At 38.5% G+C, this 25,654-nt stretch overlaps 1 protein-coding gene across 1 annotated transcript in view; it reads right to left on the reverse strand.

Moving 5' to 3' along the window:
• The window catches only part of slit3 (slit homolog 3 (Drosophila)), a 272,477-nt gene extending 271,753 nt beyond the window's left edge, over nt 1-724 (reverse strand). Inside the window, exon 1 of the mRNA NM_131736.3 lies at nt 126-724. Coding sequence (NP_571811.3) covers nt 126-295 — 170 coding nt within the window. The 5' untranslated portion in view covers nt 296-724. The remainder of the gene's footprint in view (nt 1-125) is intronic.
• Between the last annotated feature and the right edge of the window lie 24,930 nt (nt 725-25,654).

Genomic DNA, 25,654 nt, shown 5'->3' on the forward strand with positions numbered 1-25,654 from the left:
ACGCCAATAACTTGTACCGCATCTCCCGCTCGTACAGAACATGAAATCGCGACGGTGTCATAGTCATAAAAGCCGCTGTCATTCTATTATCGGTATTCGAATAACGCGATAATAGGCGTACTTACAGTCTCTCGGCATTCCTCGGGATTCCCCTAGGCACCGTCTTGAAGGCTTGACCCTGACAATCCACATGAGAGCCCGAACAACTGCACTTATGCGGGCATCCATTCACAGCACAGCTCAGCAGCCCGCAGAGCACAGCCACTGTCCCCCAATACTTTACCCACCGCATCATATATCCTCTGAGGCTGATAGCAGCCCAATAACGATACTAGAAATATTCAAAATGCTATAAAACAAAAGTGTTGCGGACTATTTATAAAACAAAAATTCCAAAGGCTAACAAAAAAGTCTCCGTGTCTTGTTCACAGCCAATAAAGTTCCGCGCGCGAAATAACACTACAGGTAGGACAAGTTGGGAAAACTTAACGATGAACTACGACAGCGGCATAAAGTAGTTCCAGTTTTAAAAAACTTCATCGGTAAAAAGCTTTGTCCATTCAAACGTGAAGTTGCATATGTTTGTCCACACCACTGTAAATGCGCATCAAAAGTTAGAAACACGCATCGCTGCTAAGAGAAAAGAGTCCATAAAAGCCTCCAGAATCATTCAAACTGTCCAAAGTGGTTCCTTCTCATTCTTCACCAATTCCGCTTTTTTTGGGTCCAGCATGCAAATCCTCATTGATAGTGATTGAGAAACTTCAGCAGAGCTCGTACCTATTTGATTTCCAGCCCCCAAACTCTGCGCTCCACACTCCTACTGGCCAACGTGCGTGATGTCATTCAGGGATATTTGGGGTCTCGACTCGAGAAGTTGGTTGGGACTGCTTCAAATAGCTCTCCTCACATCAAATGCTCATTAGCTTGGAGGAAACAACACGAAGTTATGAATTATAAAGCCGCATCTGAACTGCAAAAGACACATTTGTCGTCTTATGATCTAAAATGACAAATGCAGGAGAATGAATCGCAATAAATCAATACATGAAAATAGCACTGACATAGAATTTAAATAAATAAATAAATAAATTCAAGGCTGGTGTATTTATTTGGTAAAATAATTAATTAAATAAAAGTAAATAAAATATTAATAAAATACAGGCTAATAAAAAACTGAATACATTTGAACTGATAAGTGGTATTGTTAAAAAGCAAGTGTGAATAAAAATAAAATGTATGCATGTATTTTTAAAACATAATAAGTTTATATTATATTGTAAACACTTCATAGCCTATAGGCATCAAATGTTATATTACAAAATATATTTGGAACTGACTAAAACTCTGTGGTGATTTTTGATTTAATCACAGTATAATTAACTATACCACGCAATGATTAAAATACCGCAGAAATATACTTGTTGGCACATATGATTTGAGTTCTGTCACTCCTGAGATAGTTTCACTTTTTTATGATTTTTGGTCCCCATTTTGCAGTCGTAGTGCCCCCGTCTGGTGAGAAACTTCATCTTACTAAATCAGATTCTTCCTCGCTACGAGAAACTGCTTTTATCAAACAGACAAAACGTACTATGGATAAGGTTCAGCTGTGCTTTATCATTCTTTACTGATATGTTTCTTTATATATACAGATCTAAAGAATGTACTGCATTTTACAGAAATCATAAGCAGGAAATCACAAATGAATAAATCAATGAATTAATAAAAATATAAAAAATAAATTATTAAATGCACAGACCGATAGACAGATAGATAGACAGATATATAGATAGACAGACAGACAGACGGACGGACGGACGGACGGACGGACGGACGGACGGATGGATGGATGGATGGATGAATGGATGGATGGATGGATGGATGGATTTGAGTAAACTAAGCAATTTAAGCACAGTAAAACCTGATAAATGAATATAACTCAATCCAACTGAGTAAAAGTTAAGGCAACTCAAACCATTTGAGGACCGTTTTTAAACTTACTCCATTTAAGTTAAAGTAATGAGGAGTTAATTACTGTAACTCATTACCTTCAACACTGAGTTCAAAATTCTTTTCAAATGATTAGTTAACTACATTCATTTCATTTAGTAAAGTTGAGTGTTGGGTTTTACAGTGTACTGAAAGCAAAATGGGTTGTGTTAAGCATATTCTTGACGGCTACAGGTACGTGCGTGAAGTAAAGCTGCAAGACATGTGGTTTACACTTCCTTTAATGCACACACACATGGCCATGAGTCCATAAATCTGTGATTTGTGTCAATAAAGGTGATGTGCCAGATTTACAGACTGCTTTATTCTATTCACTTGTTCACGTCAGAAGTGAGGAATGTCCAGAGAGGTTCCACCTGTGGAAGACTATGGAGAATGAGCATATAGGGAGAGCGATAGTCTACATGTGTATCTGAACTGTCCATCAGCTCCTCTAAGGTCAGGACTTGTAAAAAACTTTTACCCATAAAGTGACCTTCAAATAGCCGTGTTGCACTCTTGAGCACGATCAGGCAATACAGCAGCAGAAGCGTTATGCGCTCAAATGTACGTCTTCATTAAGGATGAGTATTATGTCATTTTCTCTGCAATTCTCTGTGGTCATGAGCAAAGGTCTGGACAAAAGACAAGATGCTTTTAAGCTGGACATTTTCGGAACAAAACATACACAGCTGAAATGTGTTTAAGAATTTAGCGCATGACATTACAAATAAGACAAAGTGAATGAGAAAATAGCTTGCGACTTGTGTTTTAATCATGCCTTGGCAGTGCTGCAAAAAGTTTAAATAAGTTAAAAGGTTAGTCATCAAATTGAATTGACCTGCGTTTTCATAGAACTACCCATAGCAATGAAATACGCACTATAAATGTCAAAACAAGGGATCTTATTTGTAAAATGATACGAGTTTTGTGAGTTAAGGCTGGACAGTTGACATTAAACTGACCTTTTCATTTTATGTATTGCACCCAATGGAAAGTGAGTGGCCAGATTATGGAAAATCTTGGCATGGATGGTGTAGACCAGCACTTCTGGCAGGAAAGGAAAAGGGCTAGCCAAAGACCTGTCTGAGGAAAATAGCCATTAGCATACCATGAGACATGAGACTGCTTTTAAATGGAACACTTGAACATGAAAAGAAATCCAAACTTTTCAGCAATTACGTAAATCTCTCAGCCTATCCGTTTCCCGGCTTGCCGTAGTTGGGTGGAGGGGGTAGAGGGCTGTCTCATATAGATTTTCCCTCACTCCATATATTCCCTTTCTTTGTCAGTTTGTATGCATTTAACATTGTCGTCCTGCTCTGTAGCTTTGTAACCGAGAAGAGCATGTAAGGATTTCTCATCTCTCTGGGTGGAAATCCCCCCTCCTTTAGCTCACACAGAACTGAGAAAAACAGTCAAACATTTAATTCCAAAGCAAAATTTACTTTATGCCTCATAGATTCCCACTTATGTCCCATTTGTATCCCAGCCAACAACTGTTAACCCATATTATGGATCTTAATTCCTTCCCACGAGTGACTGGCGAACGGAACATGGATGGGAAGTTGCTTATTTCACTCAGACATCAGTTTGCATTGTTGTCTGGCACCTCTGTGAACTGCTGCTGGGTGATAATTGGAAAGACAGCCTCCCTCTGTATCATCCTGCTGTCTGCACAGTGGCCACTTCAGCCAGAGCCCAAAGCTTCTTGTGTGCAAGTCTCCAGAGCAGTGCTGCTTATGCCCATGAGGCAGCAAGACCTCAGCTGCTTCTGCCACACAGAACTGCTAATTACATGCACATTGTCCTAGCTTGTATGAACAGGAGCAGGAGGCGGAGAGGGGAGAGTATCAGGAGGTGGAGAGTTGTGACAGGGGCCTGCCAGGAACAACAGCCTAAGGTCCCACGGACACACACGCTGTCAGGGCCTGGGCCCCCATGAGTTTCAGACTGCCAGAAATGCTCGGATCAAGTTGTGCACTAATCCACACAATGGTAAAAGAGCTTTAGCTGTGTATACACTCTTTTTGATTCTTGTCCTTCGGTTTTAGTAAACAAACACATGGGAAAAACTATGGCCAGATGTTGCTACAGTCCTTGTAGAATGATTTGTTTGTAATTCTACAAGCTCACATTCCATGGGAACTGCTAAAGCAAAGCAAAGCTAAAGGTTATGCCAAACCTGAGGTGCTTTTTTTTTTTTAAACCAAGTTGATCTTTGACCCGGCTCTGATGTCAGAATTTGCAACATTTGATGTCGAGCTGTAGGACACAAACATTCCTACAGATTATTTTACTTGTTACTTTTCGATTACTCATGGCTGGCAGTCAAATTTTTAAAGGAATGTGCTTTCTACGTAATGCACTCAGTGTGGACCAGGAATGATAGGAACGAAAGTGATCAGAGTAACTCCAAAATCAACATCTTTCAACCCTTTTCTTTCAAGGGGCAGGAAGAGCACAATTGGGTGGGCTTAGTGCTACAATCAAAAAGGTTTTATTCTGTGGAAGTGGTTAATATGGTTGATCTTTTTCAGAAAATGGGATGAGGTCTAGATGGATGGGAGGTGGGATCTATCTGGTGCCCTTCCGCTCCTCGTGCTTCTATCAGGATTAGCCTATAAACAGCTCCATATGTGGGGCTAACCCTGACGCTACAATGTAAGACTTTTTCCACCGGTATGACTGGAAGATTGATGATCCAATTTACTAGGGAGTTATCATGGACCTGAACACTCAAAAGAGCTAAGGGGAGCAGCCAGCTGTTGGCTCTTCTGCTTAGATTTTTTTCTTCAGCCGGAATTTCATCTGCATACAGGGAGATGGAAAAGTAATGCTCGTGTGGTCAGAAGTCACTCGGTGCAGTTGATAAACTTTACACTCCTCCCATGACTTTTCCCAGAGACCCACTCAGGGGCTAGGCCAATATCTATCCTATGGAATATGCTTTTTTGTAATGGGATGACTATAGGATACTCGTGTAGAGGTCTTAGCAAGAGTCTAATGTTCTCGCTCATCTCAGCATCCCTTAATCTAATCAAACAAGAAACCAAAAACAACACCCATCAGAAACAAAAATCAAATTTTCACCTTGACATTTCCAACCATGACCTCATAGACTGTCTCAGACGTACAGCAAAGCTGTCACTCATTATTAAAATTGTCCCAGGCCGAGCGGTCCTGCCCGGACTGTATTTGTGGTTCAGTAATAATCTGTAATTAACACTAACCTCTGAGATCAATGTCCTGATTGAGTCCAGCATATGTGGGCCACATGCACTGACCTCCACCTTCCCCAGCCTGCTACTCAAGAGCTGTTTACATAGTGATGTCCTACCAGCATTTATCAGACACTCTGTAGGGAGTCTTTAGAAAAATTTGGACCAAATCTGTACTTTTTTAGCTAGGAGCAACAGTTAGCGATTGGCCATTGGAGAGCTATTTGTAGACATCACAGCCAGGCCTGTAGACAATGCAGCCTTCGGGCCTCATAGGACTGCGGTTGACAGAGTTGACCTTGCTCTGGCCAGCATCCATCTCTCACAGCACTGTGATTGCCTCATGGTCTGTTTTTTATTCTCTCTTGAAATTCTCTCCAACCAGAAATTGTTATTAATTATCAAACCTTTGTAAAGTCTTTCACTTCTTGCTTGCATGGCCACATGGTTCCCCTACCCCCAGTGGCTTTTTTATTTAGTTTTTCAGGGAACCAGAATGAAGCCAAATGCAACACAAGTAGACCTTTTCAGGGTTTCACAGATTTAAATCAAAGAACCAAAGTTTTGAGGGAGCAGAACAGGGGTGTGTAGGGCAAGCCGTTGAAAAAACAGCAAGGTTTAAAATCCCCAGCAAGGCATTTTAATTAACCTGCCTTGAAAAAGTGATTTTTGTCTGTGAGAGAATGGTAACAGGACTGAGGGCTAAGGGGTCTCTGTTGGTAGCAGTGAGAGGGTGGCTAAGAAAGCCTCACAGTTCAAAAAGGGTGAAGTCACACAAAGACTCAACAAGGCTGAACAATGACCTTCTTTTCTCACTCAGACTTTTGTCAACATGAGAAAATTAGAAATGCCGTACATTATGAGGAGGACCCTGGAAGGTGGAGGTCGAATGCCAACCACTCTTTCATTGACAAGAGAGTTTAGCAGCTGTGTTGCTGTTTACTTTGAATGGACTGGAAATGCCTTGAGTGGCCTGGGCCCAAAGAAAACAATGTTCGGAGCTTAACTGGCAGTGGGAACTCAATCCCTCAGCAAGCAAGCGGGCCGCAGTCCGACTTGGGCACAGAGGCTAGGGCTATATCAGCCTGATATTATGTTTACAGCGGCTCCACTGTACAAAGGAGGAGAGAAAAGGGCTGAGCTAAGTAAACGCAACACTGTGTGGTGACTAAAATGACTAGTGAAGAACTCCAGTCCATAAAACCACAATTGTACATCGCTGAAGCAATAGTCTTGAGGCTGATTGAACCAGATCGGTTGGCCTACTATGGGACACTATGTGGCGATCACGGTGCTTTTGCAACTTTCTTCGGAAATTTCAACACCGATTACCATCGAATGCAGTGCTTTAACAATGGCACTAGTGTTGCAAAGCATATGTGGAAACAGGAATTTGACAGGATTCCATAGGATGTTAAATGTGCCAATTCGCTGTGGGTGCTTTAAGTGCGGCTTATAAAAATAAGCCCCATTGGTCTGAATAGGCTACATGCTTTTGATTATTGTTGGTGTGATCTACAGGACTGATTTCATTAATTTATTCCACCTGCCTAAATATATGCAGTAAGCTGTGTGCTGCTACTGCTTTGGTCAGATTCAGTGGTTTTGCCTTTCTCTCTTACTTTCCCTTCCTTGACTTTTCTCAAGTAAGGGCTTGTGTGGATGTGGTGGTGAGGTAAAGGAAGTTATTATCAATGGCAGCCTCAGCTTGTCAAGATGTGTTATAGCTGGATTTAAACTATATCACCACTTTGTATCATCACATTAGGAGGGGGGACCCTCCCCATCTTGCCATGTCCATCCAAGGCTTAACTGCTTAAAGACTATAAATATCCACTGTCAACCAATAGGATGACTCATAATAAAAATAAATAATCGTAAAAGTCTTAAGCTGGTTTTGCTTTACTTGGATTGGCAAGTGGCTAGGAATGGGTTTAAGTTTAAGTGCCAGATCTTAAACATGACAACCATGAACTGAATGTCTTATCGTCCACCTGTCTACCATTCTGCCATTACTATTTAGTAAAGAATAAAGTGATGACAGTAAATGATAGGAAAAGAGAAGAAATGGAATCAGGAAATGTTGCAGGCCAGATCTGAACATGCACCACCTGTGTAAGCACCACAGTGTGTTGGAGAATGGGCACCGACTTACAACTCTTTGATCCTTTTTTTCAATGCAGAAAGGGAAATAGTCTCAGTAAAAACAGAGGCCTTACAAACACATTTCCACATGCCACTTTGTCCAAGTTGAAAGAGGGGCCTGTACAAAATTGCTCTTTCCTTGTTTGAACTGCCAGTTCCACTCAGGTTCTCTGTAGACTGATGAGAGAACCACAGAGGGATGTAGAGCTTCCAGAGACCAGAGCCCTTTGTGTAAAGCCCAGCTGTCATTTACCAGTTCCTGAAACAACAGTGTCCAACCTTTTTTTACTGAGTAGCTCTAATAAGTATGCTATCCCCAAAAGCCTTGTTTTGAGTGATGGATGTGACTTGATGTTCACTGGGTGCAAACTCCAAAGACATGAAAAAGTATTTGTCTAGATTATGGCCATGTGCACAAAAAAATCTTCTGTGCATTTCACAGAACTTATGTAAAAGCTCTGACAGGAATTGAGTGAAATCTATGACAGACTGAGTTGATGTGTTCCATAGTCCCGGTCAAAGTGTTGACTGGATGACTACAGTGTATTAAGTCCATGGTCATTTAATATGTAAGAATCACAGCTGCATCTTGACCCCAAGGGTAGGACTGAAAATGATTCCAGGAGTTGCTGTTTCATTGAGCTTAAGTCCTAAGTATACTTAAAAAAAACTCCTGTTTTCAAAGTATACTTTGATTGATTCTGTGCATGCACAACCATTGCTAAACTTTCAATATCATTCCAAGTCTAGATGAGTCTATCTATGCTGCAAATAAACATGTTTGTATTATTTAATGGTAGAATTGTACATATGATAATGGTTTAATCTCTTCATATGATCAGAGATAATAGAGATCCAGACTTAAGTAAAAGTACAAGTGCTCTATCAAAAAGTGAGAAGAAGTTCATTCATTCATCCATTTTCTTGTCAGCTTAGTCCCTTTATTAATCCGGGGTCGCCACAGCGGAATAAACCGCCAACTTATCCAGCTCGTTTTTACACAGCGGATGCCTTTCCAGCTGCAACCCATCTCTGGTAAACATCCACACATACACACACACACACACATACACTACAGACAATTTAGCCTACCCAATTCACCTGTACCGCATGTCTTTGGGGGAAACCCACGCAAACGCAGGGAGAACATGCTAACTCCACACAGAAACGCCAACTGAGCCAAGGTTCGAACCAGCAATCCAGCGACCTTCTTGCTGTGAGGCGACAGCACTACCTACTGTGCCACTTCTTCGCCCTGAGTAAAAGTTTTTTTTTATTTTTAAATATATATATATATATATATATATATATATATATATATATATATATATATATATATATATATATATATATATATATATATATTTTTTTTTTATTGCAATTTTAGAACACAGAACATGAAAGGGCAATAACAATTTTAACATCCAAACAAATACAATATAAGAAGAAAAAAAAATTATTCAAAAAACAAATTTTAGGCTTTAAAATAATTAACAGTTCTTTTTGCTTTGGTATTTTTTTTTTGGAAATTTTTGTTTCTTTTATGGTGCATAGATAATGACTTATTTCTGTTTTAAAGTGAGTAAAATTAGTTTTTTTTCATTGCCCATTTACATTTATGAATAGTTTTTTTCATATATAATAAGCAAATTAACAATATGCCAAATTGACTTGAGTAGAAGTTGAAGTGCTCTTTAAGCGCCATACTTAAGTGGATGTACTAAAGTGTTCAACTTTTTTTGTACTTAAGTATAGCATGTAGTTTATTTAAAAATTTACTACTCAAATGCTGAAAGTATAAGTACAAGTATTGTGTTTTGAAAAAACCCGTGCCAGAAAAAACCGTAAAATAACAACTGTTAAATTACAGAAATCTACTGTAAAATAACTACATTATATTACATAAATTTCTTTAAATAAAATTTTCAGGTAAATTTTCGTTCTGTTGTTATTTTAAAAAACATTTCCGGCACCCCAGCTGCCGGAAATAAACTGTAAAATTACAGATTTTTTTACAGTGTAGTTATTAAGAAAAGCAGTCAAAAGGCATCAGACTTTTTTGTTTATTTTAAATATCTGTTTTAGGGCACTTGATTAAGCAGAACGAAAAGGAACATGGTGTTTATATAATTATATTATTTTTAACTTACCTTGCCTTCTTTCGGGAGGCAGAGTGTGCACTTCATTCTATATGAATTGTCTTTCACTCCGACAAATGCAAACATCGACTCTAAATAGGGCCACAGGTGGTCTTTTCCTCATCGACACAAATAGTTGAAATTGAAGGAGTTAAAGGTGGAATTTCTGTTTTTTTTTTTTTTTCTTTTTCATGTCGAAAACACTAAAGTGCTCTCATTGCAGGCTGGCAGTGCTGTCTTCTTTGATACTCTGAATGATGACGAGCCAGCTTATTCAAACCTTTGACAGAGCCATCTGCTGCTCTGGCAGTGATAATGTGGGTTTGGAATGATTCATAACATTTTTATAATTGTAACGAGTATCGATGCAACACATAAATCTATCGGTAAACTCATCAAAAATATGTACTGAAGTAAAAGTGTAAGTAGGAGAAAAAACAATGCTCCAGTAGGGTACAGATATAGCCTTTTAGTACTTAAGTACAGTTGTGCTTATGTGTGCAGGCATGTACTGTGTGCAGGCATGTATACTGTCGCTGTAGCAAGGCATGTTCTTTTTCTGCTGTTTTGCTTTGAAATAAGGTGTCACTTTATTTTGTCTGGTCCCTTTAGCACATTTTGTTTAGTATAAGTTCCAATCTTACAACAACTCATTCAGTTATTCATTTTCCTTCGTTTTTTAAAAATTTTTATCAGGGGTCTCTTATTTATTAGGTGTCGCCATAGCAGAATTACCGCCAACTAGTCCGGCATATGTTTTACACAGCGAATACCCTTCCAGTTGCAACCCAGTACAGGAAAACACCCATATACCCTCGAATTCACACATGCACTCATACGCTACAGTCAATTTTGTTTACCCAATTCACTCACAGCACGTGTCTTTGGACTGTGGGGAAAACTGGAGCACCTGGAGAAAACCTACGCAAACACGAGGAAATCATGCAAACTCTACACAGAAATGCCAACTGACCCAGCAGGGACTCCAGCCAGGGACCTTCTTGCTGTAAAGTGACAGTGTTAACCAATAAGCCACGTTGCCACCCATCAACTACAATTACAACTGTTTATTTTTGTATTAATTAGCAGACTGCTTGATTAATATATGCTGATGGTTCACTAACAGACTTTCTCCTGATTATAACAAACTTCGCAAGGACTTTAAATTAACCCTTACCCAAACCTTACAGTCCACTTATTCTCTGATTAGATTAGATGTACAGTAGTTGCAATGTAACTTGTGTTAAAATGTGATAAGGGAACCATCAAAATAAAGTGATACCTAAAATATAATAATGAAATGTGCACATGTGTTCTGTGCATGAAGGTATGGGGAGTTATAAAATCGGGAACATATACGCTTGTACTATTGTTATGATCAAATTTCATGTCGCACATTTGAATGTCACAGCACAAATCGAGACTCATCAGACCATGCAACATTTTTCCAATCATCTATTTTCAAAATTTGGTGAGCCTGTGCAAATTGTAGCCTCAGATTCCTGTTCTTAGCTGACAGGAGTGGCACCCGGTATGGTCTTCTGCTGCTGTAGGCCATCCGCCTCAAGGTTGGATGTGTTCCATCTGGCTCCAACAACCATGCCACATTCAAAGTCACTGAAATCACCTTTCTTCCCCATTCTGATGCTCAGTTTGAACTGCAGAAGATCGTCTTGACCATGTGTACATGCCTAAATGTATTGAGTTGCTGCCATGGGATTGGTTGATTAGAAATTTGCGTTAACGAGCAGTTGGATGGGTGTGCCTAATAAAGTGGCCAGTGAGTGTATATTTTTATCATTATTTTTTTTTAGCACAGCATAGAACTACAATGCATTTACTACTCAGGAGCTTCAGTGCACCACAGCTCAGATCTTCTATTACATACCGGATCCCCACATGATGACATCAGTGATTTAGAGTTGCAGCCTGGTCAAGGTTACAGTCATGTTAATTGCACTTGGCCCAACCACTGCGAGTGTGGTCTGTGAATGGGATACTGCCCATAAAAATCATAATATAGAGTCAACGACTGTTTCAGGGGCACACCATCACTCCAAATCCTGTAAATGATAAATCAGTGACAAATTCGGAGACAGCTGCACAGCAAGGCAGCGTGCTTGCAAGTTTTGAAAGAAAATTCTGAAAAGTCTTGCTGAAGAATGACATGATAATTTATGATCTGCAAGAGTATGAGGTTAATTGTAAATTCTGCAAAGTCAAAGCTCCTCTGTTAAGGTGAAAGTTTGGTAAATACAGTTTTATGAGTATGTAACAAAGAATGAGAGATTTCCTGTTTGAATAATACTTTTTATGAACTTGACATTTTTTTGTGATAAAATTACTAAATATTTAACATTTGTACTTAATTACTTCTACATTTTACAGAAAACTTTGTTCATTTTCACTAATTACAGTTATCAATAATGTGATGCATTAAACTTAATAAATAGGAAATAAATCAATGTTCATTAAATGACTAAAACACCAGATTTTTTATGATTAAAATGTTATTATAGCAATATTAAAAATGATACAAAGCATCTATATAATTCATTTATTCACTTTTTTTCTTTTCAGCTTAATCTCTTTATTTATCAGGGGTCAGCACATTGGAATGATTCGCCATCTTATCCAGCATATGTTTTAGACAGCGAATGCCATTCTAGCTGCAACCCAGCTCCGGGAAACACCCATAAACACTTATATACGCTGATATTCTACCGCTAATTTATTTGTTTATTTATTCATAAAAAACTATTCTTAAGCTTTTATTTTGATTTTATTTTTTTATTGTTGCAAAAAAGATTACATCATGGAACAATCAACATCACAAGGCATGTTTACCATTAAAATAAATCAAAATTGTTACAAATGCAACAAGGAGCAAGAAGCTGTACTAAAGATGTACATTAAAGGAAAAAAAATATTATGACAATTAACATTCTGAAAATTAAGTACAAAGAGCTTCAGTTATTTTATTTCGGTTTCTGAAGTATTTGAAGCTTTGAGGCACTTTCCCTACCTCGGAAAGAAAACATCTAAAAGAGGGGCTGCATTTTTTCTTTTTACAACAATGAATATGATATTAACCCATTAGTAAAATAAAGTTCACAACATCAGAGAAATAAAAATGTAAATTAACTTTGTAAAATAAAATATCTTCAAGAACAACAGGGGGGACTGAAATCATCTTTAATGAAAGCCACAAATTGGTGTCAAACCAGAATTTAAAAGTAAATTCATATGACAAAAGCAAGTGATCGAGTGTTTCTGAAAGATTTGAACAGAAGCTACACTTGTTACATCTAAGTCAAATCTTTTTTGAATAAACTCATTCACAGGATATATCCTAAATAAAATTATGGCATGAGTTTCCTTAACCTTAAATGCAACAGGATATTTAAGATAAAAGGTAAAAGCTTTGTCCTCTACTAAGGGTTCAACAACTCCTAGATGATAACACTTATAATCACCCGTAATAATGCATTCAAATTATTTGTAAATGAGCTTGGTGTTACATTTCCTATTAAAAATATTAACCTTTGATATGTTTAAAGATGGAAGAGAAGTTACTTGAGAGATCACTACCACCAATTAAGTTTATTCAATTCACCTACAGGGCATGTCTTTGGACTGTAGGGGAAACTCATGTGACCACGGATATCTATATAATATATATTAAATAACATAATTAGGAAAATCCATCAGAAATACTGATAATTATTATTATTTGCAAAACTAACCATTGCTTGTATGCTTGTTCCAGCAAAGGGCATGCACTTTTCATTTCAAATTCTTTCCCTGTTATGTTAAATTATAATGGTTAATACATATAATCTTCATATGTAAATCCTCATTCACATCAGCTTAGGTTTGTATTATGATTCTGAAGTGAAGTTATGAATGTCTGTGATGTTTATCCTATTGAATGGTTGTGCTATTATTATAGCAAATACCCTAAAACCCCCATCATATGTGCCCACCTCATAATACCCGCAAGAAGAAAAGAAAATACCGGGAGGCTGAGTTGCTTTTGATTAGCGTAGCAGATCTAAAGGCAGGAGCAGAGAGCAAGACTGAATGGATGGAGGTCAGTGGTTAACAGAAAATGCCCCTCACTGGGGGCTGAGCAGGGGAGTACAGTTGGGTGTCTGAACTAGGATAATCTAATGTGAGAGGGGCTTTCTGCAAGACCTCCGCTGAGCCTTTGCTGAGCCAGTGAGTCTTCATGGTCTTCCTGCTTTCACTGTGCATCTTCCAAGCTTCTTGATCACTGCTGAGCTCATTTAAAGCTCCTGCTTTTCTGCATTTCCCCTCCTTTATCTCAATCTACACGTCTTACTAAAGACTTCCTTGGCTGGCTACCACAGGTGATTCTCATTATGTGGCTTTGAAGTGGGAGTGGCACGGGAGGGGAGATGGTAGATCAATGATAAGCCTCCGTTCTCCTGCCATGGACCTATTCCCAATGATCCCCATTATTGCCATGGCCCAGTGTGGGTTGGTTAGGAAGGGGGGCCCTGCTGCTTGCCATTAAGACCTCTCCATGCTGATGGATAAAACTTTGTGTCCAAGAAATAAAGTCTGCACAGAATGAAAATGCATCTGTTGAACAATAGCCAAAATCTGCACAATATCAATTCTAAATAAAGTAGCAGGCATTTTAACCATATGGAAGATGTAAAGAAGTCAAATTCAAAGGTTGGAGGTAAGTCCTCACCCCAGGTGGAGGAGTTCAGATATCTTGGAGTTTTGTTCACGAGTGAGGAAAGGATAGAACGTGAAATTGACAAGCAGATTGGTGCAGCAGGAGCAGTAATGCAGTTGATGTATCGGTCTGTTGTGGTAAAGAAGGAGCTGAGCCCAAAGGCAACGCTCTCAATTTACAGGTCAGTCTGTGTTCATACTCTCACCTATGGTCATAAGTTTTGGGTCATGACCGGAAGGACAAGATATCGGATACAATTGGCCGAAATGAGTTTCCTTCGCAGGGTGGCAGGACAAACCCTTATAAAGAGGTAAGGAGCTCTGTCACCCAGGAGAAGCTTGGAGTAGAGCCGCTGCTTCTCCACATCAAGAGAAGTCAGCTGAGGTGGCTTAGGCATCTGTTTCAGATGCCCCCTGGACACCTACCTAGGGAGGTGTTCCAGGCATGTCCCATCGGGATGATGCCTCGCGGAAGACCCAGGACACACTGGAGGATCTATGTCTATGTCCCATAGGAGCTGGAGGAAGTGTCTGGGGAGAGGGAAGCCTGGCGTTCTCTCCTAAGATTACTGCCCCCATGACTCGGCCCCGGAAAAAGCAGATAAAAATGAATGATTGAATGAATAAAGGAATGAATGAATGAACGAACCAACCAACCAACCAACCAATGAACCATAACCTCACTTGGACATCAATGTGCAATTCAACATTTAATCTCCAGATTAGGTAGTCTCATCTGTATTGATGGATGTTTATCATCAAAAGTGTTTTTAATTGGTGGGGTTCCCCAGGGATCAATTCTTGCCCCTATTCTGTTCTGTATATGCTTCCTCTGGGCTCAATATTTAGGAAGTATGAATTATCTTATCACTTTTCTGCTGATGACATGCAAATCTAATTGCCTCTCAAGCGAAATGCTGGAGATGGGCAGTGTGCACTGCTTGGCTGTCAGAGGTTAAGGCTTGGATGAGTTTTTTTAACCAAATGAGAAGAAGACTGAGGCAATTGTCTTTGGACCATTTGCTGGCTCTGCTAAGCTGAATCAAATGCTGGACAATCAATCCAATTACATTAAATCTAGGTTTCATCCTTGATTCCTCCCTTCTATTTGACAAACAGGTAAATGCACTAGTTAAATATTGTTTTTCCAGTTGAGATTATTAGCCACAGTGAAAGGCTTTTTAGCTTTTTAACCCGAATTCGAGAGATTAATTCATGCATTTATATCATCATGCTTGGCCTATTGTAACTCAATTCATAGGTATTGGCGAATCCTATATTAATCACTTACAAGTGGTCCAAAAAGCAGCTGCTAGGCTTCTTACTGGCACCTGTAAATTTGAACACATTATCCCCATCCTGTGCTCTCTAAATGGGTTGCCAATATGCTTTAGAGTTTTTTTTTTTTTTTTTACAAATGTTTTACTGTCTGTTTTTAAGGTATTAAATGGCCAGGCACCGTCTTATCTTTCAAATCCTATAACTGTTAAAATATCTGGCAGATGTTTAAGGTCGTCAAACCAGAAAATGTTAAAAATCCCCAGATCTAAACAATAGAAAAGGGGAGACTAAAGTTTTTCTGCAGTAGGTCTTAAAATGTGTAATGGGTTACCTATGTCTATTAGAACAATCTCTAATGAATCTTTATTTAAATGATAACTCAAACTACATCTCTTAGAAAAAGCTTTTAAACTGGGAGGAAATTGATCTTATTGTGCCTATCTTTGTTTCTGTGGTATGCATTCAATATTTTTGTGCTATATTGGTTGAACTGTCTCCTGTTTTACCTGATGTTGTTTATTTTTGATCATTTATAGCCTAAGCACAATACATAACAACTGTTGTTTTATTGCTCTTTAATAAAGGTACAGTTTTGGAATGTCATATGGATGTCTAAAGCTGTTCTACTGTATACTGCACTTTTCACCCCATTGACTCCCATTCCGAGTTTTACTTGAAGCTTCACTCCAAAGTTCAAGATTGGTGAATTCTGACCCTGAACTGTGTATTTGCACTACATAAATGCACAAAACCAACAGAAAATTAGTGTCGCATCATCTTTTTTGTCTCTCCTCCAATTTGTGGGAGATTAGGCTTAAGAAAATAATTTCATGCATGGTACATAAGAACTTTCATTATATAACTCTTAATATTAGTCATAATATAACCCATAACCCAAACGGTTAAAGCCCCTCCAATTGCAAAACACCAAGCATTTGGCATACATCGACTCTGCTTCAGAAGCAAATGTTCGCTCAGCTCTGTTCAATGTCAAAAACCCACTCCAGCCATCCTAAACAAAAATTGTCCATTTATTTCAAGGTAAGTTTTGTCAGCTTATTTAATTTTATGTTAATGTATGTGCATTTACTCCTGTACCAGTTCATTTTACTGTAGCTTTGTTTGGCACAGCAGGAAGTTTAAAGTGGAAATGAATTACACCTTTGTATGTACTTTCAGTTATCATCTGTAGGTCTGAATATGAACTGAAACAGTACCTTCAGAAATGGGACTACATTTGTGCACAGAGCTTAAAAACATTTAAATTTGAAAAGATGTGCACAACACATTTTGATTACGCAACCCAGGCTTATTCTAATTTTGTACCCCATATACATTTATGGAGAGAGCAAGATACATCCAAGAGCTACATTTTTTGCAGTTTTTGTTTTCACAAATCAACCAAAGGCTGCTGTGGTAAATGAGAAAAGAGAATGGCATCACATCGCAGAGCTACATTTTCAGAATAAGCCTGTGTTGGGATTACAACTAGTCCTTATGCCAGTTATCCAAATGGGATGAAGAGTTGGGAGGGATCCCGTGGACAGTGGTGCACAACGTATTTGAGGTCCGAGCAGGAAAGGCACTATTTCAGGGAGTCTCTATGCGTTTGCAGGAGACTCCCAGAACTTCAGCGAGACTTGGGATGTCTGTTATGCAGACAACTGTGGATGTTAATGTTTGGTAGACGCTAAGAAAAAAGTTCATCTGGCATTACAGACTGCAGCTTCAGAGGACCAAATTTGGATGTACAACAAAGATTTGTAAAAAAAAATAAATAAATACACAACGAACACTTTTAAACAACAATCAGCATTTATACAGATGTCCTGTGGACATCAGTACTGGGTTTGGTAGACATCTGAAAAAAGACACTGCCTGTTTCTAAATTCCAAGAATTAAGAGAACAGTCTTGCATTTTTGTGAAGACCAGTCTTGCCAGGTCCCCTCTGAACAACGAACTCGGGAGAATGCGAGAACACAGAACGTGTCCTGTGAGAAATTGATGCTGCATTCTTCCTGATGATCACATAACAATCATGCATTTTTAATAGAATATGATTTAAACATTACAGCCAGGGCCATTGCTAGACCCAAAATTGCCAGTGCCCCACTAAAAGATTTACTTCAAATGCGAAGTATAGTTGTTAAGAGGGGTAGTCCCAGAATAAAGACGCTATTCGCTATGTGCAACCGAACCAACGCTCGTGAATGCAATTTAGTTTAATCAAAAAGCAAACTGACACACCTCAAAAACCATACCAGCGCACCTCACACACCGCTCCTGCTGGACCCTGATGCGCTGCTCTTCTCCCAGTGAGAATGCTGGTTGGTAACATGCACATATATATATATATATATATATATATATATATATATATATATATATATATATATATATATATATATATATATATATATATTAGGGATGGGAAGATTAACCGATATGTATCGATACGCGGTTATGCGCGTTCACGATGCGAGTGCATCGGTTGAGCAGCAGAGGATGAATGAAATTTTGGAAGCAAATCGAGATGCATCGGTTTTTGCGAGATGCATCGATTTTTCCGAGATACAGCTTATATTTTTAATATAGAATGTATTTTTTATTTATTAACAAGTGTTGTCAACCTGTTTTTGGCGCATAATTTAATCGACCTACATAAAGTAAGCCTTAGCAACGGATTTGCGGATGTGTACACTCACACTACAACTCAGTGTATCAGGTGTGCGGATGAAGCTAGTGGTGCGCCCTCAGAAAGCGCGAGAAGCAAAACAAACATTTTATTCCCCACTGAGTTTTAAATCTAAAGTATGGCAAGCAACATTATGGATTTAAGGATGGACGACATGACAGGACAGATGCAATTTGCAAAATGTGCCGCGCATCTGTAAAATACGCGGGCAGTATGACTAATCTGATATCTCACTTGAAGCGGCGCCACGGTGTTGTTGTGAAAGCATCTTCCAGTGTTTCTGCATCCCCGGCTTTCGCACTGCTTCAACCAGTTCCAAAAGTGGTGAGAAAAGCATTGCAAGTTTTTTTTTTCCATGCGCAACAGTTCTGCTCGCTCTACGCCAATAACGAATGCTATTGCATTGTTCATCTGCAAAGATATTCAGCCTAGTGTCACGGAGAACGAAGGTTTTAAACACCTCCTCCTGTTAATTTTTATTTAATTATAATAATAATAATATTAATAATAATAATGATAAAAATAATTGGGTGTCACAGTGGCACAGTGGGTAGTTTGACCACCTCACAGCAAGAAGATTGCTGGTTTGTTATATTTTTATTAGCCTGTTGTTTACAGTGACAGTGATGTTTCAACGCAGCATAACACTGCTAGTTCACAACCTTAAGTTTTGAATAATCAGTGGCAAAATATCTTTGTAAAACTTGTTTTCATAGTTGAAAAGTTAAATCACAATTCTTGTTGTGCAATGCTAATTTTATTTATGTTGAAAGAGTGCAAATATATACATATTTTTTTAATATATATTGCACTTATACATTCTGTTTATCTTGAAAATACTTAAATAATATGTGCTATATGTTCTAAAATGGCCCTCTACTGTAAACTGACACTCTGGCTCTGAGAGAAAAGCCAGTTTGTAAAAAAAAGTCTTGGTTTTGCTTGGTTAATAAATAATCAAACTCATTCAATGGCACAGCATCCTCTTTCACATCATCTCATAAACTTGATCTAATTAGTTAGTGCTGAAATATCGCATCGTATCGTGATATGGGTGTGAATCGTATCGTGTTGCATCGCAATATGTCACAAATGTATCGCTAATTTATCGGATCGTATTCTTTGTATCGAGATGCGTATCGGATCGGCATTATAGCTTAGATGCCCAACCCTAATATATATATATATATATATATATATATATATATATATATAAATTAGGGTGGGCCTGGTCCAGTAGAGCTTTATGTCTAGCAACACCTGGTCACTGCATACACACAACAATTTCTTGTTTTTTTTCCTTTTCAATATATATAACATGCACAAATACCTTACAAATATACTTTGCACAATACAAAAAAAAAAAAAAGATTTTAATACAAATTTCAGCAAATAAACACCCTTAATGTGTTTATGCATTTATTGAGATTATCATGGTAATGTTTACTTTTATAGTCTCATTTAGGGAAACTCCTGAGATAAATAAGCTATATCTCTGGACTTTCATAACAAATCTTTATAAAATGCTGCGCTTCTCATCTGCTTTTTTTTATCCTCGATACCAATAACACATCAGGGAACTTTTACGTGTCTTCCATTCTTGCCTATTTGATTTTTGGAACTGATCTTTCGCGGTTGATGATGACATTACATGAGAACACGAGGATGCAAGAATGGTGAAGAACGCATATTGAGAAAAAGCCACTGTCTGGAGTCACAGTCTGCACCTTCAGTGGACCAAAATTGGACATTCCAAAATGACATAGAAAATACATTGTTTAGACATCTCTTTGTGCAATGGGTATAGACCATTCACATCAACAGTTCTTTTATCAGTTATGTATTTAAATACTATCTCCTTTCTCGTTTACGTCCAGGGTTTGGAAATTGCACACATGCGATCTAGGGGACAGAGACAAAGACACAAAAAAACACAGTCGGTGAAGCTGAAATAGCCCCAGTCGAGGGTATTACAGGCATTTAGCTCAGCCAGGGAAAGTATTTGTTTGAAGCCTCTACGTTTTGGTTAGCTGCTCTTTATATCCGGCACGATTTATCGTTGTTTTGATTGCCCTTTCTGTTATCGCACCGGCAGTGTTTTCACTGGCCATGAGGAATGCGTGCTGGAATGTGTTGATGTTACTGTAAAGCCCAACACACATCTCCTACTCAGCACCTCCATCTCAGACCGATAAGAGCTTCTATCAGATTGAAAAGAATGCAACTGGCATGACCCGCCAGATGTCTCACTATATCCATGGAGTTAGAGCTCCCTAACATTTTAACAAACATCAAGAAATTGATACAAATGGTAGAGACAAAACGTTTAGGTTATATAGAAACTCAAGTAAATCAAAAGGGACCCCATACCAAATTCTGTAGGGAATGATGAGAAATGCATGTGAACTGTTGGCTGACTCTAATGTACTGTGTCAAGTGGGTTTTAAGATAAACACTTGACTGACTGGACTGATATTGAACATGTGAAGATGGGTGGGATGGAGTTTGGTGCACCTGCAATAGTCTTGGCCCCAACTGTGAGGGTTATCTGGAAAGGGATTTGGATCACGATCAAGCTTTGCTTCTGTCTTTAACACTCTCGCTCATCCACACTGACACATGCATAGAGGTTTCTTGTTGAAGCTGAGAATAAGAATTGAAGCAATGGTGTCCGCCAGACTTAATCTCTGGAGTCCTACATCTGAGAGCATTGCTCTCGTTTCAAATGCATACGGACTCGAAAAGAGAAATGACACTCCCAATTCCTCTGCTGGTTATTTGTCATACTGCCACCTTCGCCTGCTGCTACCATAAATCAAGGCGTGCCATTGGAGGATCTCCATTCAAGTCTCTTTAATCTCCAAGCCCTTTTATCAAATGAAACTGTTCCTTTGCATGACAGCGAATGGTTCCAGCACTACTGGGCTACTGCATCTCACCACCTGCTTCAAGTTACAGCAGACGTCCTGCCACTGAGAGAACTTCTAACTTCCCGACCAGGGAAACCGAAGACTAGTGTCGGGTTTCTCAGCTCCAGGTGTGACGTTTTGTTATTGGGGCCTCCTTTCTTCTCTACGTCCCTCTTTCTAAAGATGGGGTGCCTCTGGAGTGGTGTTTGTCTTGAGGTCACGGTACAAGCTGTTGTCTCCAAATGAGGCCGTAAAGCACATGATGTAAAACATTCATCCTCCGTATCGCTCTGTCTCTACTCCTGCCAAGGCTGGGTGAGCTGTACCATAAAACATCAATGCTGTTGTCTGACTCATAGCCGCATAAGGCCATTGAGGAAACACACACATATATGTGATCACAGCCATATGTGTCTGTCTGTGTGTTACCAAAAACACATCCAACAATTATACACGCGCCATCTTGAAGGGGTGATAAATGATGCAGTGTTTCGAGAACAGGAAAGTTTGCAGTGAAATAACATCAAGTAGAGATCTGAATTATATGCTGAAATATGGAGTTAGCAGAATTTGTGTGACATTTAAAGAGAAAATACATTCATCTTGATTTTACAAAGGGAAAGTGCTCATTTTGAATGTAAATCCATGTAATTATCCAGTCGCCTGGGCAGAATGTTAACTAAATTGCTAGTTGTAATACAATGCTTGACATGAGCTGATAACTGAGGAGGCTAAGCGGCAAGTTTTCCTGTGGTGGTTTGTAATCCTAGATTTTGTACTTAAATTTAAGATTTTAATCACAATGCTTCACACAGTCAATCCAGGGCAGTTTATTAAATCATAATCTGAGTAGTATGCTTTCAGTTTTAATGTGCGGCAATGTTAAAAACTCATTTATACCTTCACAGTGTTTCAGTTTACATGACCTGTTATAAATTTCCTTTCCCAGGATGATAATAATAAGTAAATAGCACAAGCTTGTAAAAAAAGATATGTGGTGGGATAACCAGGATCAGTCCAGTGATTAATCCCGCTTTGACTAACTCCACCGGGAATTCCATCAAAAGACCAGTGATTGTTTAATTGCCATCCCTGTTTTTCCCAACGCTTTACCTCCCTCCTTTCTGCCGGTGAGGGGGTCCTCAATGGAATCCGGCAGCCCCCACACAGACCTACAATTACTTTCAGATGTGACTATCGAGTTTAGGAGAGGGGGATGCCAGTGTACCTAGCGTGGTATAAGAACGAGTGCTCTTCCTCTGGGTGTATATACCTGGGTAAGAGAATGTGAACACACTGGTCCTGGGGAGACGACCTTTGCATTCATCCTTATGTCCCACTTTTGCTTCAGTCAGATCAAAGAGCCAATGAGAACTGCAGATAAGACGTACGGATTTGATTTCAGCTTCTCTTCAAACAGCAAGCTTTATCACGAGTCCCAAAGCCATCAGACTGAACCCCTCACAGTGCTTTTCCCCATTCATCTGGTCTGCATTACAGATAAAGCCCATTTTAGGACCATTCTACACACTTTATTAGTATCAATGGATACACTGGGAACAATAAGGATAGCATCTTGTTTGTTTATATTTGTAAACAGTCTTTCTGTGTTAATAAAATAAACATGGGAGTCTGAAACAACCAGAGATCAAACTACAGAAAACTCCCACAGAGGGATGTTGAAAAATTTATCTTGATGTGCTCTTTTACTGATTTCAAAGTGACAGGACTGTACTGTAATTGATTTTTGATGTGTTTTTGACACAAATATTAGATGTCAATTTGATACCGTTTTGACATGAAGGCAGTCAACTGACATCAGATTTGCATTTTTGACATGTTTTATTTTTATTGCTGTTGTTTTGACATCAAGTTTTCTGGCTGTGTTGTTATATTTGTATATATACAGTATGTAGAATTCAGATGCGATAGCCTCTAAATGCCACTTCCGCCAAAAAAATAGATAATGATGACATGAGTGAATGCTTTAGGCACATAGTACACCATCAACAAATAGATTTGCTTCAAATCATCTAAATCCTAGCATCAGCACATTCAGAAATAACAGTTTGTATGCAAAAACTGCTAATTGCCACCTGCATTTGACCACAAAAGCTGCTTTATCCCAAGAACCAGAATCAGAAGGCGTGAAACGGCTTTTATGAGCTAGAAGACTGTTTTATTCCACTTTCGATTTAGATTTTAAAAGATGGAGTTTGATGAACTGGATGAGCCTGACCGACTGTCAGTGAATGGCAAATGAAAACGTCCCTTACCACAAAACTCTGTGCATTATATGGAAAAGAAGACACAATGTGCAGTCAGAAGTGCAGCATGCATTTATAGCGTTTTTTGCGCAGTGACGCTACTTTGAACGAGTCAGATTTACTATACAATAAACGGCAACTGTGTTTCAAGAAAGAGAGTTAAGATGCCGTTCTTTTATCCCATGTGGATGCTATGAGGATAAACAAGTGAGAATGAAAGCTTTTAAAATTGTCTGAGAGGCATCCCCTTTTAGCCCAGTAGGCCTACCTTGTGTTTTATTTGCTAATTTGAGCAATTTTTTGAAAAATAAATATAATGTTTAAAACTATACATTATTTGTGTTACTTTATAATACCTATAGATCTTGGAGCTTTTAATATTAATGATCAATGCACAGATATTGATGTTTCACAATGTGTTTACACTATATTATTTGAATCTACCAAACTTAGTTTACAATGTTTTTTGCAATGTTTACATTGCTCTACTTACTTAAAAGCTAAATCTGAAATATCAGGAATGACAACAGACTGTTAAGATTTAATTAATGTCAGTTTTAATGTTATCGATTAATGCAAGTACTTGACAGATTTCATTTATTATTTTCCTTCTGCTTTTTCCCTGGTTTATCACAGCTTAATGGACCACCACTTACAGGACAGATTTATATATTTTTAATTTCAGGTGGTTTGTGTATATGTTTTCATTCATTCATTTTTTACTTTTTTTCAGTAAAAAAAAAAAATGCCTGCGTGTGTTTAGAGTTTTTCTTCATCGCAAACACTGATCAGGTAGTGTTTGCTCTTCTTTTGGCTTTTTGGAGGGTAATCATTGTGATCTCCCAATTGCAACAGAGAAACACTGGGAAACCTTTTTAGACTGAGGGCATTTTAAGCCATTTAGAGTTATAATCTTAAAATGTGCACAAAATCCCCTGTTTTGTCATCATTTTAGACATTATGCTAGAGAATCAGAAAAATACTAACTCTAAAGTGACGTTAGTGAAATAGCAACGGTTTCTGCTGTTCTGATGTCATGATATATATATATATATATGTGTGTGTGTGTGTGTGTGTGTGTGTGTGTGTGTGTGTGTGTGTGTATATAGTTCCTCTTGTTATTTTCACTTTTTAAAAACTTTATTATACTTGTGACAACATTACCAACCCAGACATCTGATACGAAAACTTTGTTAAGTTCCATCATCACACAACACCACCTGTGGACGACAACTGTGCATAAGTCAGATCTGAAAAGTAATGGGGCATTAACTGTGCGTTAGCCGAAACGGCTATAGTGGTATATGGTGTGATTCTTGTTATCCAAAACTGGGGTTTTAGATCATAATCAGCACCACACCTGCTGAGTTTTCCCAGAAGCCCCTCTGCATGGGGCCAGCATTAAATCCATCTAATAGTCAGTTTTTAAGTGAGACTGGATGCAATTTCAGCTTCTGATAAATTCAAGCTTTTCTATTGGATACAGTTTTGGCTTCTTATTTAACAAGCATCCATTTAGTAACAGGTTTTTAATCTGCAGGGCTCTTTGAAGAAGTTGTTGTCAATTAAAAAGAGCTCAAAATAGAAACTGCTTCGGGTGCTTGTTTATTTGTTTACCGTTGCATAACAGAAATTCTTGCAGTCTCTCCTCCATAACTTCCACTAGCTGTTTGCACCCACAACAGCCCCAAAATGATTCTTTTACATATTTTACTGCTAAATAGTGTTGCAGGAACACAGTTTGCCAAACACATTTGGCAGCACAAAACACGCATTCTTAAATGACAATAAAGTTTTTTTAAGATGCTCTAGAGAACCATTTTTGACTTCCTTTCCTCCAGTGTACACAAGTGCCAGCTTTTTGGGTCCAAAGGGCAATAACCAACCCCACAAAAAGTCTTTTTTGGCAAAGCGTTTGCACTGGTTTGAGTTAGGGAAGAAGTAGCGTGAAAAACAAACGCATGCTGCTTCCTCACGCGGTTAAACAGGCGTGGATGCCACAACCGTTATAGCCTGTAAGGCAGAACAGAGCAATGGCTCTCTTCTCCAGTAAACTTCTACTAATGTTGATTTTAAAGGAATTTACTGGCTTATGAGCTCCTGTAGTCAGCACATAGCTGCATGCCTCAAGACAAAATTCACATCAAAATATATCACTGATCTGGAATTATTAATTACTATAGCATGCACAGTTAAATATACAGTTAAATTATCACATTTTTTAAAATTAAATCACCTTCTTAATATTTCCTAAAGCCTAACAAACCTACAACAGTATCAGTGCCTATGTAACAC

This window comes from Danio rerio, chromosome 14 (assembly GCF_052040795.2).
Source record: "Danio rerio strain M-AB ecotype USA chromosome 14, GRCz13ab, whole genome shotgun sequence".
NCBI lineage: Eukaryota > Metazoa > Chordata > Actinopteri > Cypriniformes > Danionidae > Danio > Danio rerio.